This window comes from Actinia tenebrosa, unplaced genomic scaffold, assembly GCF_029948245.1.
Source record: "Actinia tenebrosa isolate PJP-AT-01 unplaced genomic scaffold, QUT_ActTen_1.0 PGA_scaffold7__59_contigs__length_16204524, whole genome shotgun sequence".
In the NCBI taxonomy this organism is placed as follows: Eukaryota; Metazoa; Cnidaria; class Anthozoa; order Actiniaria; family Actiniidae; genus Actinia; species Actinia tenebrosa.
Window position 1 is genome coordinate 5,989,228 of NW_028292584.1, and position 24,402 is coordinate 6,013,629.

General features: G+C 36.4%; 3 protein-coding genes across 3 annotated transcripts; 1 reads left to right on the forward strand and 2 right to left on the reverse strand.

Annotated features, from left to right (window-relative positions):
• On the reverse strand, nt 1-24,236 carry LOC116290149 (uncharacterized). Its single transcript, XM_089040024.1, has 4 exons — nt 23,979-24,236; nt 4,849-4,890; nt 3,973-4,034; nt 1-1,161 (listed from the first exon to the last, which is right to left on the reverse strand). The coding sequence occupies exons 3-4, from the start codon at nt 4,031-4,033 to the stop codon at nt 77-79; spliced, it is 1,146 nt and encodes a 381-aa protein (XP_088896150.1). The 5' UTR covers nt 4,034; nt 4,849-4,890; nt 23,979-24,236; the 3' UTR covers nt 1-76.
• On the forward strand, nt 12,581-14,726 carry LOC148905416 (uncharacterized). The gene is made up of 2 exons (XM_089040036.1): nt 12,581-12,645; nt 13,071-14,726. The coding sequence occupies exon 2, from the start codon at nt 13,154-13,156 to the stop codon at nt 14,378-14,380; it is 1,227 nt and encodes a 408-aa protein (XP_088896162.1). The 5' UTR covers nt 12,581-12,645; nt 13,071-13,153; the 3' UTR covers nt 14,381-14,726.
• LOC148905417 (52 kDa repressor of the inhibitor of the protein kinase-like) lies at nt 16,782-20,533 on the reverse strand. The gene is made up of 3 exons (XM_089040303.1): nt 20,134-20,533; nt 19,621-19,680; nt 16,782-19,168 (listed from the first exon to the last, which is right to left on the reverse strand). Exons 1-3 carry the CDS (start codon nt 20,531-20,533, stop codon nt 16,782-16,784), a joined length of 2,847 nt encoding a protein of 948 aa, XP_088896429.1.
• Nucleotides 24,237-24,402: the final 166 nt, after the last annotated feature.

Here is a 24,402-nt window from a genome sequence, read left to right on the forward strand (position 1 = left end):
TTTCCATGCCAATCTAGTTTATTTAACATTTCAGTTTATTGCTTTTCTAGCTAGGTAATCAATGAAATTTCATCATTTATTTACTTTGACTGGGATTTTCCTTTCGTTTATCAAACGACCCCCTAGGCGTTCTTTTGCCCAATCCGACGGATGCGCCAACGCCAATTCCATGCGAATGACCATCACAATCACCATGACGATGACCCAATCCTAGGTGTGCTCCAATATTAACTAAAGGATCATTACTAAGACTGGGATTTTCCTTTCCTTTATCAAACGACCCCCTAGGCGTTCTTTTGCCCAGCACTCCGCCGAGGAGTCCGCCATTTCCTTGCGAATTACCATCACAATCACCATGAGCACCACCGATACCTAGGCTTCCTAAAAGACCATTAAGTAAAGGATCATTACTAAGACTGGGATTTTCCTTTCGTTTATCAAACGACCCCCTAGGCGTTCTTTTGCCCAATCCGACGGATGCGCCAACGCCAATTCCATGCGAATGACCATCACAATCACCATGACGATGACCCAATCCTAGGTGTGCTCCAATATTAATTAAAGGATCATTACTAAGACTGGGATTTTCCTTTCCTTTATCAAACGACCCCCTAGGCGTTCTTTTGCCCAGCACTCCGCCGAGGAGTCCGCCATTTCCGCCATTCCGCGAATGATTACCACAACCACGGTGACCACCACCGATTCCTAGGTTTGCTCCAATATTAACTAAAGGATCATTACTAAGACTGGGATTTTCCTTTCCTTTATCAAACGACCCCCTAGGCGTTCTTTTGCCCAGCACTCCGCCGAGGAGTCCGCCATTTCCTTGCGAATTACCATCACAATCACCATGAGTACCACCGATACCTAGGCTTCCTAAAAGACCATTAAGTAAAGGATCATTACTAAGACTGGGATTTTCCTTTCCTTTATCAAACGACCCCCTAGGTGTTCTTTTGCCCAGCACTCCGCCGAGGAGTGCGCCATTTCCTTGCGAATTACCATCACAATCACCATGACGATGACCCAATCCTAGGTTTGCTCCAATATTAAGTAAAGGATCATTACTAAGACTGGGATTTTCCTTTCGTTTATCAAACGACCCGCTAGGCGTTCTTTTGCCCAATCCTATTCCAAAGTGACCTCGAGTGGATTTAGGCTCTGGAAAGAAATCATAAGTACAATTAATGTTCATGGCACTGACAACACTGCACAAACTACACCTTTTGCTGTTCATTAACCGCAAAGGAATATTCATTGAAGCGAAGAAGCATTGTCATTAGAGCGAACAGGCATACAATAAGGCGAATGGAGTTTCAATAGTGCGATGGAACTTTCATTAAGAAAATTAGCATTGAATTTGACAATCATGAATATGTTTGCGTGGGTTCATTAACGTTTTCAAACTTTCATTAGCGTTTTGGTGCAGACAATAAACCACAACACACATTCAATACAGCGTTTTGGATATTTATTTACGCAATACAATATAAGTATATTTTCCACTAGGAATTTTAGGATTTTAACTGTCTTTTCTTTTCTTTTTTTTTTCTTTTACAAGCCGTGAATATGACTTCGTACAAACAAAGCGCCGTTAGGTATAAATATCAAGTCAGTTCTGAGTTTTTTAATCCCTCTTTTTTGGATATTGCAATGGCTCAGCAAAGAAACCAAATTCCAGTCAGATAGCGTCTTGTGAGAGCCTGTCAAAGATCCACAGAAATGCATAAAATGGTACAACCACATGCAAACATATTGTCCAAGATGTTTAAATAGAGAACACATTCAAGGATGAATTCACTTTTTCGTTTTTGAAAATGTACAATCGTAAAAGCATAATATACTTATATTGTATTGCGTAAATAAATGTCCAAAACGCTGTATTGAATGTGTGTTGTGGTTTATTGTCTGCACCAAAACGTTAATGAAAGTTCGAAAACGTTAATGAATCCACGCAAACATATTCATGATTGTCAAATTCAATGCTAATTTTTTAATGAAAGTTCCATCGCACTATTGAAACTCCATTCGCCTTATTGTATGCCTGTTCGCTCTAATGACAATGCTTCTTCGCTTCAATGAATATTCCTTTGCGGTTAATGAACAGCAAAAGGTGTATTTGAACAAGAGGTTATTTGTCGAGCGAGACCGGAACGAGTATTCATGTAATTGATATCATTGAGCATTTTCTCCGCCATTAGTTTCATATTGAAACCTTCAATAATGCTTCTGGAAGCGACAATGCAATTTTAGAACTCTCGGTTATTTCTGTTTCCGATCCCTGGTCTTGCTTTCAGTAGAGTTTCTCGATGGTTTGAGATAAAAAATAAACCGCACGGCTCAAAGCAATTGAGTTTTGTAGCAGCTATCTTGAACTGCATGTGCAACTTTCTCGCCCTTGGTACATATTTTCTTGTTAACAACTACTATGAACGTTCGATTTGAGCCCACGATGTGCGCGCGCTCAAAAACCGCTGAAAAATCTACAAGATTTTATTGAAGAACCATTCACGTTTTGAGCTTCAACAGGGCAAAACCCTCAAATTTTGCACGGGACTCTCTATTTTTTAATAGCTCATTTGAAAAAAACTCCTAAAAATCTAGGTTATATCAACATTTTAGAAAATTTTTATATCAATAACACATAAAAAAATAGTGAAGTGGAGAATATTTACCTCGCCGCTCAAATACTCGTAAATATTCCCCGATATTCACTTCGCCTTCGGCGAATAATTGCTAATCATTTATAGCCGAGCTCCCGCGCGAGCGGAACAACATACGTAAGAAAAAATGGTAAACCATCAAGTTGATTTTTCATGGCTTGGCTGAAGTCACTTCCGTCAGTCCGTACATACAACACAGGAATCCCGCTTGATTTCAAAGCAAAGCTAATCACAAATGCGGCTCTCAAATGCACAGAAAAAATCGCTTTAATACAAGTTATAAACCAAAAACAATGTAAAAAAACTTACATGCAGTCAATGGATCAAGAAGTGTTCTTCAAGAATTCAGGTGTGTGTTTTTTAGCAAACAATCGTATATTATTATTTTTTTCGACAAGCATTTTTCTCGAAAAATCGACAAATCAAAGATTTTCTCTCAAAACTTTTTATATCTATAGATTAAATTAGCTTAATTTATTTTAATGCTGGAGAAAATATGACACGGAGAGCATATTACGACAATAAATATTTGTTCTTTAACCAACTATCGTATGTTTTTCGTTCAAGAAAAATGCAGCTTTGTTCGCCTCCTATCGCGGGGTCCCGTCGGCAAAACAAGAAGAAGCCTTTCATTTCAATAATTCTATATCTTTCTATCGATAATTTACTTAATTATTGAATGCAATATAAATTTACACCAAATATTCAACTGTTTATTAAGCTGTTCGAGCAAGTATGATTTATATAAGAATGAGCTAAATTTCGGTGTTGCTGAGAGATGTTATTGTGTAAAGACCTAGACTTTCACTTTAAAAAGCTAAAAAAATACTCAAAAACATTTAGAAACGCCAATTTACTGACAAAGAAATTCGTCATTTTGTATTTGCATTGCCTTTTGCATTATTTTCTATCTTGTCTCAGTTGTCCTTGTCAAGTTTAACTGAATGTAAAACTTCGTCTCGTTCTGTAAAAGACGCAATTAAGTAAGCTTATTTTTGCTCACCTTAACCAGTTTTCAATCTGTATTTTGGTCTCGATTTGTCCTAAATCTCCAGATTTTCGATTTCGATGAAAGACATTCGAGGTAAATTTCACTAAGCCTGATATTTTATTGGATCTTCATCTCGAAGAAAAAATAATTGAAGATTATCCCCCCGATATTATTTTTACCTTTCAGTTTCATTCAAATTGTTCTCCCTGTGGCTTCCGTATCGGGAGCTCTGCTTTTAGGCAGTGCCTAAATATATATATTATTAACAGCGATGGTTAAATCAGCTAAAGTGAAAAAGCAGGCGGGCTACGTACTTACCAAGAGCACTCGCAGTGCCTAAACACAACAGAACCAAAATTGAGCCAAGTAGAGACGACATCCTGTTAGTAAAACCAAAAAGATACGAGAGAAAATTAAATCAAAACTGAAAAATGAAATTGTCCAAGGTCAGTGTGTTTTCATCTGTGTAAGTGCCACTTGGGGGCTCAATCTGTGAATTAGCTGTATCCCGACTTATATCAAACCAGTGGTTGTTTCCGGGTTTGATCTGTAAGGTCTATTAGAAATGGTGAGTTCAATAACAAGATCGTGGCTTTTAGGGTACCTTCAACAATTCTCGAAAATATTTTAAATTGTATTAATAATATCAAAATGCTATCACTTTCCGTTTTAAAATTTCAGTTAAATAAAAACGAATCATGAGTTTTAGAGTGGCGAGTTCACTACCTCGATCTTGGCTTCGTGGATACCTTCAATCATTATTGAAAAATATTTTTATTGTATTAGTAATAACAAAATCCTATCACTTTTCGTGTTAAAATGTCAGTCAAATAAAAGGTAACTCTCAAATTAAAAGATTTAAGCAATTCTTAGGCTGGTACAAGTCAGCCGGACTTGGCTAATTCACAGATTAAACTGGAATATAGCTTGTTAGGTTTTTGTGAAGAAAGGACCGGAGAACCCGAAGAAAAACCTTTTAATCAAGGAAGAGACAAAAAAACTATACATGGGTTGCTGGAATGAAACTCTACACCACAGAGGTGAGAGCACTATTGCCACAATCGAATTGCCACCCTTTAATAATATTCTGTAGTATAGAAAGATTGGGTATACACACAAGTGATTAAACACATAGACAAGAGATAGTATAAATAGAAAATGAACAAGTTACCAATACTTAGAAACATCTATTACCTTAACTGCTGGTGCTCCTTAAGAGTGTTCAGCTGATGACATCTATGAAGCAAGAGCATGAAGCAGCGCACTTTATATGGTCTAATTCATGCATTAAACATTTTCCCGCCCCTCCCATCACTTCTTTGGAAATATTGTGTTGAAGAAAGATTAGCACTTTAATGATTGTAATTAGTATTTATCAGTAGTTCCTGAAGGACCCCGCAGGTATATAAATACCTAATAAATACATAATGATAATAATGATAACGCATCTATTGTGTATTTCGTAGATGCACAGTTACAAGTTTAGCTAGGACCAGATTTTATTGTTATCTTAAAATTCGTTTCAGAATTCATCGATTCTATTTCCGATATCGTTTGAACTGCAACTGTGATTTCTTTTCTTTGAGGCATTCTATGCGGTTCAATTAAATAAAAACAACAAATATAACTGAATATAAAAAAACGCTAACCTAAGTCAGGGTATGTCTAACTCACAAATTAAACTGGATTTTGGATTGTTAGGTTTTGTGGAGGGAGGAAAACCGTAGAAAAATACTTGTAGCACAGAATATATAAAACCTATAAGCAACTCTACTGACTAACACGCGACGACGAGCCCTGCGGGACTCTCAACGCTACCTACGCTAATTGTGCCTCCTAGACATATCTTACATACATATTATTAAAACTGAAACAAATACAAAGCATATTATATTTAGAGGGGAAAACGGCTATCCTAATGCATATTTACAAGCAGCATGTTGGACAGGAAAACCTTTCAATTTTTAAGCCTTGTTTAAGTTTGCTTATGAAGGGCGGGCCTTAGAGGTGGAAAGAGCCCATTGGGATCCATAGAAAGTCAATGTACTTCCATCCATCCTTCCGAGGCGACGCTAACCACAAATCCTTTGCTCGTACAGCTATTTAAAAATATTTTATATACATATTACATATTACCTTAGGGCTAACGCGGAAAATTGCCGGCGACCCTTTTGATCATTAACGCAAGGGTGCCCTTCATAATCTTTTGCAACGAAAACATTGCGGTGTCTTTCTTTGTGACAAAGAATTAGACACCGAAATGTTTTCGTTGCAAAACATTATGAAGTGTGTGTACGAAGAAGAGAGAGAGAGCAAAGAAAGGGGAGGGGGAGGGGGAGGAGAGAGCGGGAAGGGGAAAGAATTTATAGGACAATTATTTAATATGATTGTAATTAGTATTTATCAGTAGTCCAGAAGGACCAACATGTAGATAAATACCTGATAAATACATAATGATAATAATGACAACGCATCTATTGTGTATTTCGTATATACATAGTTACAAGTTTAGCTAGGACCAGATTTTATTGTTATCTTAAAATTCGTTTCAGAATTCATTGATTCTATTTCCGATATCGTTTGAACTGCAACTGTGATTTCTTTTCTTTGAGGCATTCTATGCGGTTCAATTAAATAAAAACAACAAAAATATAACTGAATATAAAAATCTCCAACCTAAGTCAGGGTATGTCTATCTCACAGATTAAACTGGATTTTAGATTGTTAGGTTTTGTGGAGGGAGGAAAACCGTAGAAAAATACTTGTAGCACAGAATATATAAAACCTATAAGCAACTCTACTGACTAACACGCGACGACGAGCCCTGCGGGACTCTCAACGCTACCTACGCTAATCGTGCTTCCTACACATATCTTACATACATTTTATTAAAACTGAAACGAATACAAAGCATATTATATTTAGAGGGGAAAACGGCTATCCTAATGCATATTTACAAGCAACATGTTGGACAGGAAAACCTTTCAATTTTTAAGCCTTGTTTAAGTTTGCTTATGAAGGGCGGGCCTTAGAGGCGGGAAGAGCCCATTGGGATCCATAGAAAGTCAATATACTTCCATCCATCCTTCCGAGGCGACGCTAACCACAAATCCTTTCTCGTACAGCTATTTTAAAATATTTTATATACATATAACATATTACCTTATGGCTAACGAAAATTGCGACCCTTTTGATCATTAAAGCAAGGGTGCCCTTCATAATCTTTTGCAACGAAAACATTGCAGTGTCTAATTCTTTGTCACAAAGAAAGACACCGCAATGTTTTCGTTGCAAAAGATTCTGAAGAATCGGAGCTTAAGTTTAATCTATTTAACATTTTACAGGAAGAATCCATTAGGATCCTGGCATCGCTAACGACAACTACTTTCTCGTAAAGCTATCTCAATATATGTATATACATATATATTACCTTTATTTATTTGAAAACACATTAGTAACCTTAATATAATTTAACAAAAGGCAATTGCAATTCTTATTCAGAAAGCTTTCCACATCGAAAACGTCCTGTATTTTGCTTTTGCTTTCGTAAATTTCATGTCCATTTTTATTTTCAATTCTGGCTTTACAGGTTATTACAGACCTTGTCAGACTTAGAGTGATCGTCACACTGAGCTATCCCCCGCTACCTTACGTCTCACCTTCCCAGTAAATGCCTGTGAGAAAACGCGTTCTGCACCAAGCTCTAGAAAATTAGATCTTACAATGAGAAAATATCACCCGGGTGTGATTGGAGTTCCTTTACAGTGAAGGAATTTAAAACCGAGAAATGAAAAATATACTAGTTAACATGTTATAGTCAAATAGGCACTAAAGAAGACAATGGAATTAGGGTCTACTAATGTGATTATTAGTCTAATATCTATTTCACTCTTTGTGCAGTATTGTGTGATCAGTATCTTAGCAAGACAAACAATTTTTTTCCTCCTAATAAACTTCCTCGACTCGGGCGTAATGTTTTCCTATTTTGGACCACGTTTCATTCCTTTGAGAACAAGATTCTTTGTTTGGCTTGTATCCATATTCAAGTGTCTTCTCCTGAGCAACCGAGTGTAACCGTTAAACAAGACATGGTCTAAAATGGTAAAACAATATGCTTGAGCAGAGAAAGTCCATTTACTTATGCTATACACTCAATATGCGGACAAAGCAGAAATACGGACAAGGCTGCTACTTTCGCAATCTTTTCTTTCTCTCTGATTCATGCTAAGAAACCGTTAGTGTTTCATTCGCGTCTCTTGTGCTTTAAATTTTTCACAAAATTCTGCTCAGAACCTCGGGCAATTCTACTTTGAGGTATTAGCGAAAATGTTAGTTTTTGTGCTGATCAAAATATCATCTCTCCCAACATTGAGGGCGTTATATCTCAAATACGCATTCCTTTAAATTCCCCAAATTTTGATATTTCGTTCATCAGCCCCAAAAGAGCTTGTTATGAAATATAAAGCTTATTAACGAATAAACGTCGAAAGTAGAACCCGTTTTTCTGCCCTGCCGTCTGTGTCGTCGTATGTGTCTCTCCCGCCAACGCCAAACCATCAATCGTCTGATGAAGACCACGGGTGTTGGTCTCATAGCGCCGCTGTTATGTACCATTTAAAAAAAAATGCTTTCTTGCGAATAAAGAATAGTTAAAAAACAAATATGATAATACAGATTAAAGGCATTTTTAGGCTTCAAATTTAAGTTAGGCTAGGGAATTTTGTAAACTTTATCTTTATAACATGCACAAACGCAGAAACAATAGCGAACCATGCTAATCACTTTTGCAACAGTTTTCCAGATAGAATTAAATCTAGTTCCACGAACAACTACACAGTACCTGTTTTAAAGAGTCTAAAAGGTTTATAAAGCAATTTTATATTATTTTCACAGGACAATAAACAATAGAAACAACTAAAATTAATTTTCACCCATCGGAGTTTTTAATCCTGAGAAATACGCTAGCGGCAGTCGTGGCATAAACTATTTTTATAATATAATTATCTAAATTTTCACGAGTTTCATATTTACGTCGTCGAAAACCACTTTTATATAGATACGATAGCCTACCAATCTTTTATTGCACATGGAAATTGCCTTACTATTTTCGAAAACTATTGAAAAATGGTACGTTCATGTAAAGCTAGTGCTCCTCAAATTTGATGCTAATGAGCGAGCCTCAAGGAAATGCATGGTGGGTCATAAGAGGAAAGCGGTGAACATTCTTTGACAGTACAGGAACAAGGGCAGCTTTGTCGGTAATAGAGGTCATTACACTGCTAGTTTGTGTTTTACAGCCACATAATTTTACGAGTGAAAACGGCCGTATTTTTTCGAGCCCCGCAGGGACGAGAAAAAATACAGTTTCATGATTAATTTTGTTCACGATCTCGAACCACTGACGTGGACACTAGAGAGAAACGTTTGCGCATGCGTGCATTTCAGCACGTCGTCTAAGAATTTTGAAGAGTTCGAGTGAGAAAATAAATGTTTGTTTTCTCCAAGTATACAAAAAATTTCGCGAGTATACTTTTGTCAGACCACGATACTTTATCAAATTACACAATATGAAAGAATTAGCCTTAAGTTTCAAGCATGGACACTAAGTTTTAGCATTTTGTGAAGTCCAATTTATCAGGCATGTTTGAAAGTCAAATTCACATATGATTCGACTAATTCACATAAGGATTCAGAGCATGCGCAGACGTTTTTCACTCGTGTCACTGATGTGAGCTGCACAAACGAAAAGGAGAAATTTTTCTCGTACTGACATCAGCAAAAAAAGTAGTTCAAAACCGGTTCACAAAACTGTGTATAGTGTTATCGCTCTGTAATTGGACTCGGAAAATGGTCGTTATACACGGGAAATTGAGTGTGTCGTATAATAAATTGCCATTAAGACAGTTTGTAGTGATAGATCTCCTTGATCAGTTATGAGGATTTTAGTTTTCTATCTAGTCCCTTCTGTCCAATCTAAACTTACGATACCCTTAAAGCAAAGCTTGAAAATGTGAAGAGAATGACATACGTTGAAGCGACGACGGATCCCATGTAAGAGCACTTCAAGGTGAAAGGACTAATAATAATAATATTATATTCATTTGCAAAACTATCTTCATAGACATAAAAAATAAACCGAGGGCAAACAAAGTAGCTGAATTGATGTTGAAATAAATACTGATTTGCCTACATGTACAATTTTTTTAAATCATTCGCAAACAGCTGTAAAAAAAAATAACCCACTGCGACACCCTGCAGTAATAATGTTCGGCACGCGCTATGTAAATTCCCGGTTGGGCTATTTTTAGTCTTTCCTTTTCCTTTTTTAGTGATCAAAACCTGGATTAAAACTTTTAAACGGAAAGACATGTCCGTTTTAACTCCCTCATAATTTCTGAAAACATCTAATGGCATCCGAGCATTTCACCTTATTACTTCTGTTGTTATTATTTGATTTCATTTCGTCGTAATTTGTTGACTTTTCGTTTTCGTCTTTCCTTTCGCTCCTATTATTTATTTTTGTTGCTGTTTGGTTATTTTATTTTCCTTTCTGACTGTTCTTTTTTCGTTCATCGCAACCAGCCACCATTTACAATAATAGAAAGCATTCATTATTTGAGTTCTCTGGATTTTTTATGATTATTCGTGGAAGTTAAATAACAAACTGATGACTAATACCACAAGATGAAGGCAATTGCTAAGAGCCAGCGAGAAAATCAAACAATGAATTCGAAGTAAAACCACGGATGCGCTTTTGTAGATTTTCAAAATGAAACATGACCGACTTCAAATAGAACGGAGTAGAAATTTTCTTGTTCTAAAAGAATGACTCAATAGAAGGTATTTAGAATAAATATATATTATTAATATATAGATCGGAAAAAAGACTAGAACTCTTACAATGAGAGATATAGAAAAAGATTCACTTTTCAATTATGAAACTCCTTTATTTTCTTGTAAATTATTTAGAGGGTTCGACTTGAGATTTATTCAAACTCATACAGGGCGTTTGTTTTCCTTATTATCCGAGGTTCTTTGATATCCACAATGAGTACTATTTACATTTAATCAAGTTTTCGGCAACAGCTGGCATGGAATTTTATTTACTACAAAAATAAGATAGCTTGAATTCGTTTGAAAATATTTTTTGTGTTCTCATATATCAGCGCAGTAAAACTACTTACTTTTTAATAAAAGAAAAATCATCAACCTCAACATTACCATTATCATCTTCATCATAATTCTCATCCTCATCATCTCATTATCACCATTGCTATCTTCATCGTAATATCATTAATTCCCCGCCAGCCAACATCCGTGATACCTCAGCTTTGCTGCCTTCTAAACAGGCACTTTTTTCGTAACTAACCATAGTTCTTATATTTTTTAGTCATAGTCATATTTTCATGTATGTAAACGCAATGTGATGTCTGTTTTATGCTTAGCCCTCATTTAAACCAGCTATGCTGAACTGGGCATCTCTGCTTAAATATTGTCCATAAATAAATAAATGAATAAATCATTATCATAACCACCACCATCTTCATCACCACCATTATCATCCTCACCATCGCCGACCCAAACGACCACTACCATATCAACATCATATCGATCATGATCAAACTAAACTGGAAAGGCCAACCCATCTAAAAAAATAAAAACTAACAAAAGAACTAAACCAATTCAAACGAAAAAAATGTTTCAAGCCGAGCAGCATTTCTTTGCGCATCATATCATTTCCTCTGCGCAATTGTTACAATCAACTTTTTGAACTTTTTACTGATTTTTCTCTCTTCTCGTAGAATACCTTTCCTTCATTCTACCTTTTACCTTTTCTGGGCTTATTTCTAAGCCATTTTATGCGTGTTTTTTAGTCCATATTGTTGTTACCTTTTCTCAAGTTCAGAAATATAGGAATCTGTTTTCTAAAGCCACATCATCAAAAAGAGTACTAGAATCTTATTAAAGCACACACAAGTGAGTTCAGTATGTGTGCCCCTGGTTGCTTTTCATTCTTTTTCTTATGAATTGCATAAAAACTCCACGTTAGCTAACAGAATGGTGTTGTCAACTGTTTATCACCAATGGAAGCAACATGTAACGCAACCTTTCAAATGAAATTCATCATGGAAAGATAAGCTAGAAAACAATCAAATGGAAAAAGCAAAACAAAAACAGATAAGGTGCAACATAGATTTGAAGATGTAGTATCGATGGAAGCACCTGTCCATTATACTCCTACTAAAATTACAATATAACATTTGAAGTTACCGAGTAAGTAAACTGAGCTTCAATAGAAAAAGAAAAAGAAAGAAAGATAAGAAAAGAAAAACCATGTAATAATACTACAGTACTATATTGACAGACGAAATGAAACTAGTCTAGGCTTATTTCATCTGTCAATATAATACTAAAAGAGTGTTGTGTTCTTTTGTGTGTTTTTGGGGGGGGGGGGGGGGGGGCTTTTAAAAAGTCAGTTTGTGTGAAGTATCTGACCAAGAAGGCCAATCAGTACCTATGTTGAATGAGGCTAAACACTATAATCCTATACGAGACTAGACAAACAGTCCATGAAAATTCAATCCCAATTTGAGTTGAAACCGCGATATGGACATACAGACGTGCCCCTAAAAAAGAAAGTTAAAAAATTCAAATAGAGATTATTTTCGGCTAGTGGTTTCGGCTAGCCATGAGTATGACATCATTTTTTTTTTTTTTTTTTTTTTAATTAATTGAAATGCGTTAAAAAGTTTACACAGTAAAACTTAATCATATTTTTCTCTCCTAGTGAATCTTTTCTTTCTCTCTTCTAGTGAATCGTTTCAATCACAATACTATAATAATAATGCTTAAAACAGGTGTGCTTCCTATACCTATATATTCCTGAAGCACACCGATGCGCTCATCAGCGTAAACTTGCCGTGCAAGAGAGAGCTGCAAAGAACATCAAGGCAATCTGAAGCGAATGGTTTTGAATCGGCAATTTCTTGGGTATGTAAGACTTTAGTAGTTTTAGATTGAGGCGTATCAAAATGTATGATTCCTGGATAGAGGAAATATCCCAACCCATTTGTTCTTAGCCCACTAAATTAAGCTGATGTGATCGTACATTTTTTGCTTTTTCATGTTTGTAAATTACCTAAAAAGCAATCTGACATTCATATTTAATGTAAAGCGCCTTGGTTATATCTACATAGCGCTATATAAATAAATATAATATAAATCATAAATTATTATCATTAAATCATTAATTTGTTCTTGATGAAAATTTCTTTAAAATTGGCACTAAGTTAGCTTTTGAGTACAAGAGTAGAAAACAAAGTTAAAAATGGGAGTCATCAAATTTGTTTAGATGCGAAGCTATGAGCGTTGTTCCAGTGTATTGATTTATTTTGTCTATTCCGTTTATATGCTAGGCCTCAAAATGAATGTGAGTACAAACACGACGATGAAGTCGCCATCCATGTCCAAACTTAATCAGGTGATCTTCATAGCCAAAATGACGTCACTAGGGCTGCTTGGTGCCATCATAATCTTAGGTAACCTGGCCTCCATCATCACCTTTGTCAAGACCCAGTCTCTTCGCAGACGATCTCACTACCTTATCATCTGCTTATCTGCAGCAGATCTCCTCGTTGGCGTGGTGGCTTCCTTATTGTTGTACCACTTCCTTACCGGCCCCAAATTAAACGCCTATGCGTATGCTCTTGAATTTTTCGACACCTTAACAGGAGTGGCGTCTCTTCTCATTCTGTCAGTTATTTCTGTTGAGCGGTTCTCAGCAATCCTATTCCCATTTCGTCATCGTATGTTACGATTCAGAGTGTACGTTGCACTGTCTTCCTTTCCTTGGATTTTGGCCACTGTTATTGCCGTCATGAGTATCATAGGCCACTTCAAACGATCGGTTTATTATACATATTTGCATATCTCTTTCGTTATTGTCGCCCTGGCGTTACTGACTATCACGGTTTCGTACATCAGCATGGGGTGCAAGATGAGACGCCAAAGTAACGTAAGAGCAGAAAACCAGAACCGTGCATTGCGTGACAAGAAACTTGTCATCACGTTACTGATAGTCACGCTTTCCTCACTCCTCACCTGGATGCCACTACAAGGTTACGTTGTTGTGAAAAACTTTTGCAAGGAATGTCCCTTGCCAGACTCCAACGATATCTTCATTATGAAGTTCCTTCAGTTCTGCAATTCTGGTCTTAACGTTTTCATCTACATGGTGCGTATGCCTGAGTTTCGTGTCGCGTTTCTTGCCATCTTTTGTAGAAGAAAGAGATGCACTATGAAACGACCAAATGACACTATGCAGAAGACCAACCAAGCATTTACGACCGATGAGAATACTCGAGTAACTCGAAGCACCATAGTTCAAACCACTGAATTCGATGATTTACAAGGCAAAGAACAAAACTCTTTCAACCAAGAAACCAATGTTATCGACAACCAGATCAGCAACACCATCTACAATAACAAGATAACAGTGTTCTCACAAGCCAATAACAAGCCTAAGAAATTCAACGGTGAACGTGGAAACACCTTTGGAAAGCCCAATGAAAAGAATACAGAGACACTGAGCAATCAAGGACACATTGAAGAAACGCAAGGCAGCAATGAGCGTGAGATACTACCAGCTTATCCTGAAAATGGTTTCTCATCTTCAAAGTATGAAATCGCCCTCGACAAGCTTGAAGATTACGATACACCAATGTAAATCATACCACACCATACTCCTCTTTCCCAGTCCCTGCGCAGAAGTTCCAGCTATCTGAACGTCATCGTAGAGACTAAAAGAACTTAACTTAATACTGTTATCCGAAAGGCGCGAAATATTGTGCAAAGATTTCTACTTTAAAAAAATCATGAAAGTAGTAAATTGGCCGACCTCCTTCCAATACCAAGGCAGATAAAATACAACACGAGAGAATCCCGACGACTTCCACTAATGAAGTGTAAAACAAAACGTTTCAATGACAGCTTCATACCATATTCCGTGAAGAAATGGGACTAATATAGACATTGACTCCTTTATACTGTATATATATGTATATATATAAGTAGCTTGGGTTTTTCAATTTTATTACCTCTTTTAAATTGCAAGTCAAAGTTTTAATAAAGCTATTATTATTATTATCAACCTCTCTGTAGCAGATCTGTTGGTTGGATTCGTTACTCTTGCTTCGATGCATATGTTCCTAACACGACGTCAGTTCGACGCATGCGCATATGTAATCACTCTTGAATTTTCAGATATCGTGACAGGAATGACGTCCATTTTAATCATGTCTACCATTGCCATAGAGCGTTTCTACGCCATTGGTTTTCCTTTCAGTCATCGTATGCTTCGGTATAAATCCTACATTGCACTTTGCTCGTTTCCCTGGATGATATCTATCGCGGTATGCACTGTCTACCTTGTCGCTTACCTAAACATTCCACCATTGCTGAACGTTGCCCAAGTCTATTTCAGATCATATCCCATTATCTTAGCACTTGCGCTATTAACCATTATCATTGCATATATCGCTATATGGATCAAAAGCCGGCAAGCTAATCTAAGCGATCAGAATCAGAATCATGCATCACGTAGCCGAAAACTTGCTGTCACGCTCTTTATTGTCACGCTTGCTTCACTTGTGACATGGCTGCCATTTCAGTGTTTTGAGAATTTTTTGTTAATCTGTGAAAAGTGCAATTTTCTTAACATGAATTTTCTTTTTTTTTTTTTTTTTTTAATGATGCTTCTTCGGTTTAGCAATTCTGGCCTTAATTTCTTTATCTACGTGATGCGCATGCGCGAGTTCCGCTCGGCATTTTGGTTGATACTCAAATGTTCCAAGGAACCGAACCGCTCTGATAGATTCGCTTCTAATCTCACAAATAGTATAGGTATCGTGACACTAAGTGATAACCAGAGTTATTTCAAATCAGTGGGTAAGATGAATCTTGGGTTAAACCATCGACAATCGTACAGCATTACTAAAAGTGTTGATGACGGAATTCACCGCTCAGCCAATGACGAAACAGAATCTTTGAGGCTAAACAGAGTATCCGTGGATATTAAGAAAAACAACATTTAAGCTGCATTGGCAAAAGGAAAGGACAACATGCAACGGCGATGTAAGCGATGTACATATATTTTTAAAAAGGTTGCTGAACGCCTTGTTGCATGTTGCATGCCAAGCCCGAATTGCACTATGGGTAATGTGAATACCATAAGAAACGGATAGGTATGAAACAACAATATGAAATTTTCCTAAACTTTGTCTGCAAGTTTTAGCGGTATATTTTCTTTTGTGCTGACTGATTATTAACATTTGAATATAATAATTTCAAGCTAAGTAAAGTGATCGAATTTAACCCTCGAAACCAAAATGATAATTTAGTTAGTACTAGTTGATAAAGAAACAAAAGAAAACAATTGGTTTAGAGTCTACTACTAACTATTATGCGTACTATTTTTTCACGGGTTAAATATAATCACTCTATCAAGCATGTAGAGTACAAACACTATAAGTGTGTAACATAGATACCACTAAATACTGCTAAATTATGCTAATCCTATTGTTTTCTATTGTTAATTAGCACTTTTACTGCTAAATAGTGCAAAGTGTTTCACACTTTTAGTGTTTGTAGACACGGCTTAAAAACGCGTGCGCATGCGCGAAAATCCCAAAAACAAAATGGCGGACGGTATAGCAGTATTCGTGCTTCAAAAACCTGCGACTTTGAATAATTTTTACAGCTTACTGGCAACCAAAATATCTAATTGGTCAGTCATAGTGTAATTTAAAAAGTACTTAGAGGGTGGCAGTGATGTTTAGAATGTGGTCAACATGACGGTTCAGTGGCGGATCCAGGGTTTTTCAAAACGGGGTCCAGATCGGGGAATAGATTGCTATGACGTCATATTGACGTCATATGATGTCAAAGTATTAATTGTTTCGTTGCTTTTACCTACTATATAAGCGCTGTTAGTTTGAATAAAAATTATAAAATTTGTCTTAATAATAATAATAATAATAATAATAATAATAATAATAATAATAACAACTTTATTAGACAGGGTAACACCGTTACCATAAATGATAATTTTCAGGTGGCCCTTACCTTATTCAATCGCCCAAAACAAAGGACAACCTCATCTTTCGGGGATGGAATTGCTCGAAAGCTTTTACCAGCTCTACCATTTTATTGTCATCAAAAGCTAGTTTGTTGCAAAGACTTTGACGAGCTTTCATCAGGGCCAAACCAGATAGCCTATTCCCTGACATCGTTGAACGCCTATCAGTCTTAATAAGTTTCAGCTGACTGAAACTTCTCTCGCTTTCACATGAAGTAATGGGTAGAGTTAAAGCCAGTTGAAGCAATATGTGTATATTTGGGAACTGCAAACTGCTACAGGATTGAAAGGCATCAGCCAATTTATTTGGAACCTTAGAAGGATTGCCGTTTGATTGCTGTTTCCACTTTCGAATCCACATCTTATACTCTGTTGGAAACATTTGCGAATAAGGCAGATCATCATTATAGAATTTAACCGTTTCAGCAAGTTTTACTGGAAGCTCAGCATCGTCTTCTTTATTGATGCATTCACTTGGAAGAAGGAAAAGTAGGCTAAGTGTAACATCATGAGCAGGGTTATGTACAAATCGTTCCTGCAGCTCGGCAATCACATGCGAGATGAACTCATTATACAATGTAACTCGGAAATAATCTTCTGAGCTAGATACGTTATGATTGTTTCTATTCATCTGCCGTCTCACAATTCTAGGCTTCTCCAGCTGGAACTCCTCTCCATAGAAATGTTGTCCAAGCCTTGTCGTCTCCTGGAAAATCTTCTTAAACTCTGCTTCAGACTTTTCTCTCATAGTTGTTAGTGTAGATACAAGAGAATGTACTTGCCGGTATGCATATGCAACATCAATTGCTTGCATCTGCAGCTTAACTGTTAGTTCTCTCAGTAAGAAAAGGACCTGCTGGAGAATCATGATGCATAAAAGGAATGTCGATGACTCAATTTGAAACAAAAATCCATTTGCCTTTGTCACAGTTTCGCTATCCCACATCCAGTTTGTACCGAGCTCTTCATGTTGGTTTGGGTACACCATGGCCTCTAATGCTGTATGGATGGCGGGAAGCATTTCTACGAAAACAATGTAAGCATCAATGCGTAGAACCCAACGCGTTCGGCAAGCATCCTTTAGCTTCTTTGCTTTTGTTCCTTGTGGATTCTTTAATTCAAGAACTCTGTCCAAAAGACGCTGCCTCTTTGCTGAGTAGCCAAAGAACCTAGCAATTTCACCAACATACGACTCTGCGTTCTTGAATTCTTGAACTTTGCAGGCAGAAACTACAGCAAGATTTAATCGATGAGCTGCGCAGTGAAAGTAAATTGCCAGAAGGGCCTTCTCTTGTATAATTGATTTGCATCCTGACTTTGCGCCTGACATATTGAAAGCACCATCATAGCATTGACCTCTGAGATTGGCCAAAGACAAACCATTGCTTGTCAGCCATTGCAAAATAGATTTTGCCAATGTCTCACCAGTGATTCTTTCTACTTCAACGAAGTCCACAAATACTTCCTTAACGGCAGAATCAAAAACATAGCGGAGGCATAGTGACATCTGCTCTCTGTTTGAGACATCCGTTACTTCATCTGCTATTACGGTGTAGTACTTTGCTTCCTTTACTTCGTCCAGTATATCCTTCTGGATATTCTTGCCAATAACTTCAATTAGTTGATTTTGTATGGTTTTCGATGTATATTTCGCATTGCGTGGCGCATTTTCCAGGTGTTTAGCGAGCACTTGATCCGTCTCTGCCCGAAAACGAACAAGTTCAATAAAGTTACCTTCAGCTGAATGTTTATCCTCTTCTTGCTCCGTCCAGCATATCTTATCGTCGCGGTGTCCACGTAGTGCAAAGCCTTGTTTCCCACACAACATTACAATCTTTAATAATGATTGAATTACCCGTCTATTTTTTTCAATTGTTTTCTGGGCTTCGCTGTCTAAGATGTTGTTGATTGCTTGCGAAGGGTTTTTGTAACGAGAAAGAAATTCAGCCATTTTCGCCATAGAAGTTAAATGGTAATCTTGTGTTGCATGGCCGTTCATCTTTTCGCATATGTTATTCCATTGTTTATAAGGTTTATTCACAAAGCAACCAGCACCACGTGCTTTTACTTGCTCTGGAGCAAACATTGCGCAAGCACGACAGAATACACCGTCAATGTGAGAACTATAGTGAACCCAAGGGTGTTTTAACAGCCAAGACGGTTGAAACTGCCGTAAAGTGGATGACGTGTTACAAAGCCGTGTACGCGGGTAAGACGATACATTGGGATCAGGCTCTTTGGTAAGAATGTTGTATAAATCGTCTCTACTGATGCTTCGAATGTCAGTATGTGACTCAAAGAGCAAACCAATATCATACGATTTACAAGGCAACGAAATACTACTGACTTCCTCGTCCATGGAAATCTCCCCACTAGGATCTATAAACAGTATAGAATGTGAAAATACTTTCAAAATGGGGACATTTAATACTTTTAAACGACACTTGAATACAATAAATATTAAATCTGACAAATTGATAAAGCGTAGACTCTGGAAATTATACATTTTTTTCTTTATTGCGCTCATACCTAACTAAGTGCTAACTCTAAAATTTAAGAGTCAAAGTGCTCCAAATAATTACAGCAAAGTGTGTGGTTACATTATTTTTTAACTAATTTGTTAGGATTGCACAAGAGTTGCTCCAAGTCTTTCTTGCTCTTTACTCCCGAACGACGAACGACGTTTTTCCGAAAAGTTATCGTTATTCCGAAGAGATTTCCAATCGGAATAACGGTTCATTGTTCGGTAATTTCGCCATCCGTGATCGCGCCGCTCTAGAGTAAGCAGCGCGAGAGACTTGGAGCAAGTCACTGTCTAGGATTGCACTTACTGTCCTGATCTGATGATGGTGTCGTTACATTTTTCTTAAAACTTGCATTTGTTTCTTCATCTATAATTAAATGTTTGAATGTGAAAATTCAGCGAATCATGCTGGTGTGCATGATAAATTCAAAATCTTTGGGAGTATAATTCTATAATAGACCTATTTACTAGAGATAATTCATGTACCGTAAATGATCTATTAGACGCCCACTGTCTAATAAACGCCCCTCTCTAAAGTAACAAACGCCTCTTATCTATTAAACGCCCACGGCACCCTTCGTATACGAAAATTTAATAGGCGTCTAATAGATCATTTACGGTAATGATTATGCAGCACCCCAATTGCAATTGCATTCTTAATGTAAAACTTATTATAAAACAACAAAGTTAACACAACACTCTAAACGACATCCTTTGTGATTATAAAACAAAGTTTAAAAACTAGTACTAACGATGTTTTTTCATCTCTAGCTGTCATTAAGTAAACGATAACCGGATGTATATGTTTACTCGCTGTCACTTAAAATCTCTGTATCACAGTCACTTGACTCATTGTCTGACGGCTCCCACTCATCTGTGTCTTCGAAGCGTATAAACACGTCTCCACCTTCCACTAATTGATTTCGCGGATTTATTATCTCCTCTTTTCCTGGTAGGGAAATCGTCATGCCATCGTACAATACGGTTCCAATTTCATCCGGCCTTCCAAGAAATGGCCGAATAATTGGGTGAACCAAGCCTGGTATATGTGTTTCTCCAGTCATGAAATGCTCCACAATTTTAACAGTTATCAGATATCTTAGATTATAAATGTCAGTTTCAGGATTGTCCTTGTTAAGTGTGAGCTCCACGAGAAGAGATTCGAAGTGCTGTTTGCAAATATACCGATGGTTGATAAATAAGCTCAACATCTCAGCCATCACGAGTCCTTTTGGCGGCAAGCTTTACTCAGGACAATATTCTTGTTGATGAATAAGATGAAAATACAAATAATATTGTCAATCTTTGTTTACCTTCGCTTTTTTTCTTGAAAAATGATGTGATTGCTTGAAGTTTTTCGTTGGATTTTCGCTTGCTCATCTGATTACATTGATTAATTTGATTTTCGGGAATTCCAATATGGTGGTTCAGTTCTGACAAGACTGTAAGTAGACTACGCATGCGCGCTGTATTTCAACACAGGTAGTCCAAACAGTTGGTCGGGGATCGGGCCGGAAAGGCGATGGCTCGAACTGTTTGGAGTACTCGAGCTACCAGTGCGACGCCAAAAACAAGCTATAACTACAGGATACAACCCAAAACTTCTGTAATCTTTTTAATAAAAATTTACAAAATATTTTTTCCTTGATATCCAAAAATTCAAACCAAAAAATAAAAAATAAAAAAATAAAAAAATAAAATTGAAAAAAAAAACGGGTGCAGCGGACCCCGTCGCACTACCCCTGGATCCGCCACTGCGGTTATCGAAATACGCTAAATTACTTTTTGGTACAAAAGTCGACAATTGTGAAACAAATTGATGTAGGTCATGTTTACGTTTTAGTCAAAAATAAGGTCAGATCAACATAGATAAGCTTAAAATTATGATATTTTTACTCATTAATATCTGTTGTAAGTAACTGCAAATGGCCATTGAATTTGAAGTTCGGCCGTGCTAGATTTTTCCTTTCAAAGTAATAAAATATTCGAAGTTAGACATATTAATAGTACAATCAACTATTGCTTGCTCAACTGGGACAATTGTAATCTATATTAGATTTTAACACAAATTTATTTCATTGGAATTCTTCAGATGTAGTTATTAGTACTTGAAAAATAAAGTTCTTCGTGATAAGACGTATTCGTGGACGAGGAGACACCTGTTTCGAAGAGCTGGTTTAGAGGAGCGCTAAGACTAAGGATAAAAGCTTTAGTCAATGATGAAATGTTGTGATACGAAGGATAAATATCTTCTTTTTCTTTGGAAATCATTTTTATGTATCTCTGATCCTCGACCTACCCAAGTTCAAGTCTTTAGTTAAAGGGTATTCACCAAAAACTCGGCAAAGATATTGGAAGATTGTCTTTTAGTTTGTACTGAATAGGCTTCACATTTTTCTGCAAAATTTCAAAACTGACTTATTTGTTCTGATGTTTTTTAAAAATCTAAAGTTTGTTTTATTGAATTATTTTTGAGTGACATACTAGATCTGAAATGTCAGAAAATATTAATAGTGACAATTTTTTTTGGTTCTCCCAATCTTGTTGATTCAAAAACTAGGTTTGGGTTTACCAATTTTCATAATAAAACTTTAAACAAGTTTTCAATGTGAAACTATTTCAGCCCTTTTTGTATCATCTTTTCACAAGTAGGTGCTGGAATATTCTACTATAGCTTTAACCTAGCTATTCTGCATCTTGAGGGTGTTAGACAGAAGGAATTGTTTCAATAATGCTATATAGAAAAATCATAACCTGAAAGTGGTTATCATTAATTTTAATAAACACATATACAATGGAATTAATAAACCAACTTCTTTTTTTATATTTTCAAAATATTTTCACAACAAAGGTCTCACCCTCAATATCACTTATAAGGAACATTTCAGTTCTAGGTTTAGAATTGAAAACTGATTCAACAAAAGGAATTCATGATGAACCAGGAAGGTAGAGTGATGTAATCATCTTATGGGTGGGATACAATCATACTCCTAACAACCATCCTATCATTTAGTATTTTAGTGTATCAAAACAGTTGAAAATTGGAAAATGGGGTATATATTTATGAGGCAATGTGAGGGGAAAATAACTATTAGCAAAAAAAAAAGAACATGAAAAAACCCAATATTGTCTTTAGGAATTTTTTCAAGGCCTATTAATTAAAATTTGCAATTGTGTATCATAAGGGTGCTTACAGTGTATTCCTTTACTCTATTAAATACATTGTATCTTGGTAGATGGAAAATCTATCTACTTTGGTTTTTAACTTTGGTAATATCATAATTCTCAATTCTCAGAAAGGAGAAAATGTATTCTAATTATTATGATCTATAACAAACAACACATGCCACTAGGTGTACTAAATATAAAAGAACCTGCTTGTGCACCATATGGGTGGGTAAAAACAGGGCAAAACTACTGATTAAAGCTACCCTAGACTGTTATGAAAGTTGACTGATGAAATACACAATGCAAATGTAATGTCGAGATCACTTACCTTTACAACCAACAACATACGATTGAATCAACTAACAAAAACAAGGAATCTGATGTATACATGAAACACTACTACACTGTGAGGGAATTAGCATTTTGGATGAACCCAAAAGCAAATTATGCCACATAAAGGGCTTTCTAGTCAGATTACAATTGATGAAGAATTTCATTATATCTAAACTAAACACGGATGTGAAAAAGCCAAAGATTCCAAATGTTGTTTCACCATGCTTATCTAAATGAGTACTCAGAACCTTGACAACTTCTGCTTGTCTATAAATGTAGCACTAACATTAAGTGGAAACAGTTTTAAAAGCTAACTTTTTTGTTTGTAGTTGTTTTAATATTCTCCTGTGCAATTGGAGTAAAGCATGCTCATCTATAGTTTTGATTACATATTTTCAAATTTAAAGCACTCACGACTATATTTACATTATTATCTTGACAATCGAGCAGCATTTATAGGTCAGAACTTTGGAAAAGACTTAGAATGACGGCGCAATAATTGCATTTCTTCACTGTCTTTTTATTCAAATACATACACTTCGATGACTTGTTTTTGTCCGAATAAGACTGAAAACAATACAATTGACCATTCACATAAGATCAAGATACTCATCTGACTTGTTTTCTAGATCAATTACGACATTTAATCCAGTTATGTTAGGAAAAAAACTTCGACTTTTGGAAAAAAATAGCGCTCGACAAGAATTCTTTCTCGTCCGCCATTTTGTACTGACGCCCGCGCTAAATTCAGCGGAAAACCACACTGCGCATCCTCAGTTAATATTTTGAATTAACCAATCACGCGTTTTTAAGCCGTGTCGTGTTTGTACTCTACCCCAAGAATTTAGTGCTAAACACCACTAATGAAACAACAGAAAACAATAGACATTGTACTAGTAGCATCAACACAAGACCTGAAGAAGACGAGCAAAGTTTCGTCGACAAATAGACAAAAAGGATGCAGAATAAAGATCCTGCAGAGTAACAGTTGTAAGAGAGTGTACTATGGCTAATTGTAAAATAAATTGATCTATTTTTACCAGGCAGTGATTGAGGATAAACGATTAGACAATCCGAATTGTGAATCGTATTTTCGAAAAATGATCAATCCCAGACAAAACATACACTCTTAAAAATATTGTGTTCAGAAAAAAACAAATTTACCTTCATCAGTTAGGTTATTTTTCATCTTATTTTCAAAGAGTGAACGTTTAAACGGCTGGACCGTGAAGATGTCAAAAACTGCTTTCTCGATTTCTTGATGGTCTTTGATTAAGATTTAACTATCAACTCCCCATCTTCTGCTGCTCTAAGGTCCTCGGTAACCCCTAGGAGGCTTTAAAACTTGTCTTGTGGTTTCAACAAGAAAAGTTTCCTAATAGGAGAGAAAGTCGATCATACTAAGCTTCTTTTCAAGATGGCCGCTCCGACTCAAGTGAATTGAGCATGCGGTGGTTGATGGGATTGAATCTTTTTTCGATAACGGGAAGCATGCTTTGCGAGCCCAGACAGATGAAATTGTACTCAAGCTTAACTAATGAATCTCTATATCTCCATCGCCATATATCCTAAATAAACACCTTAGAAA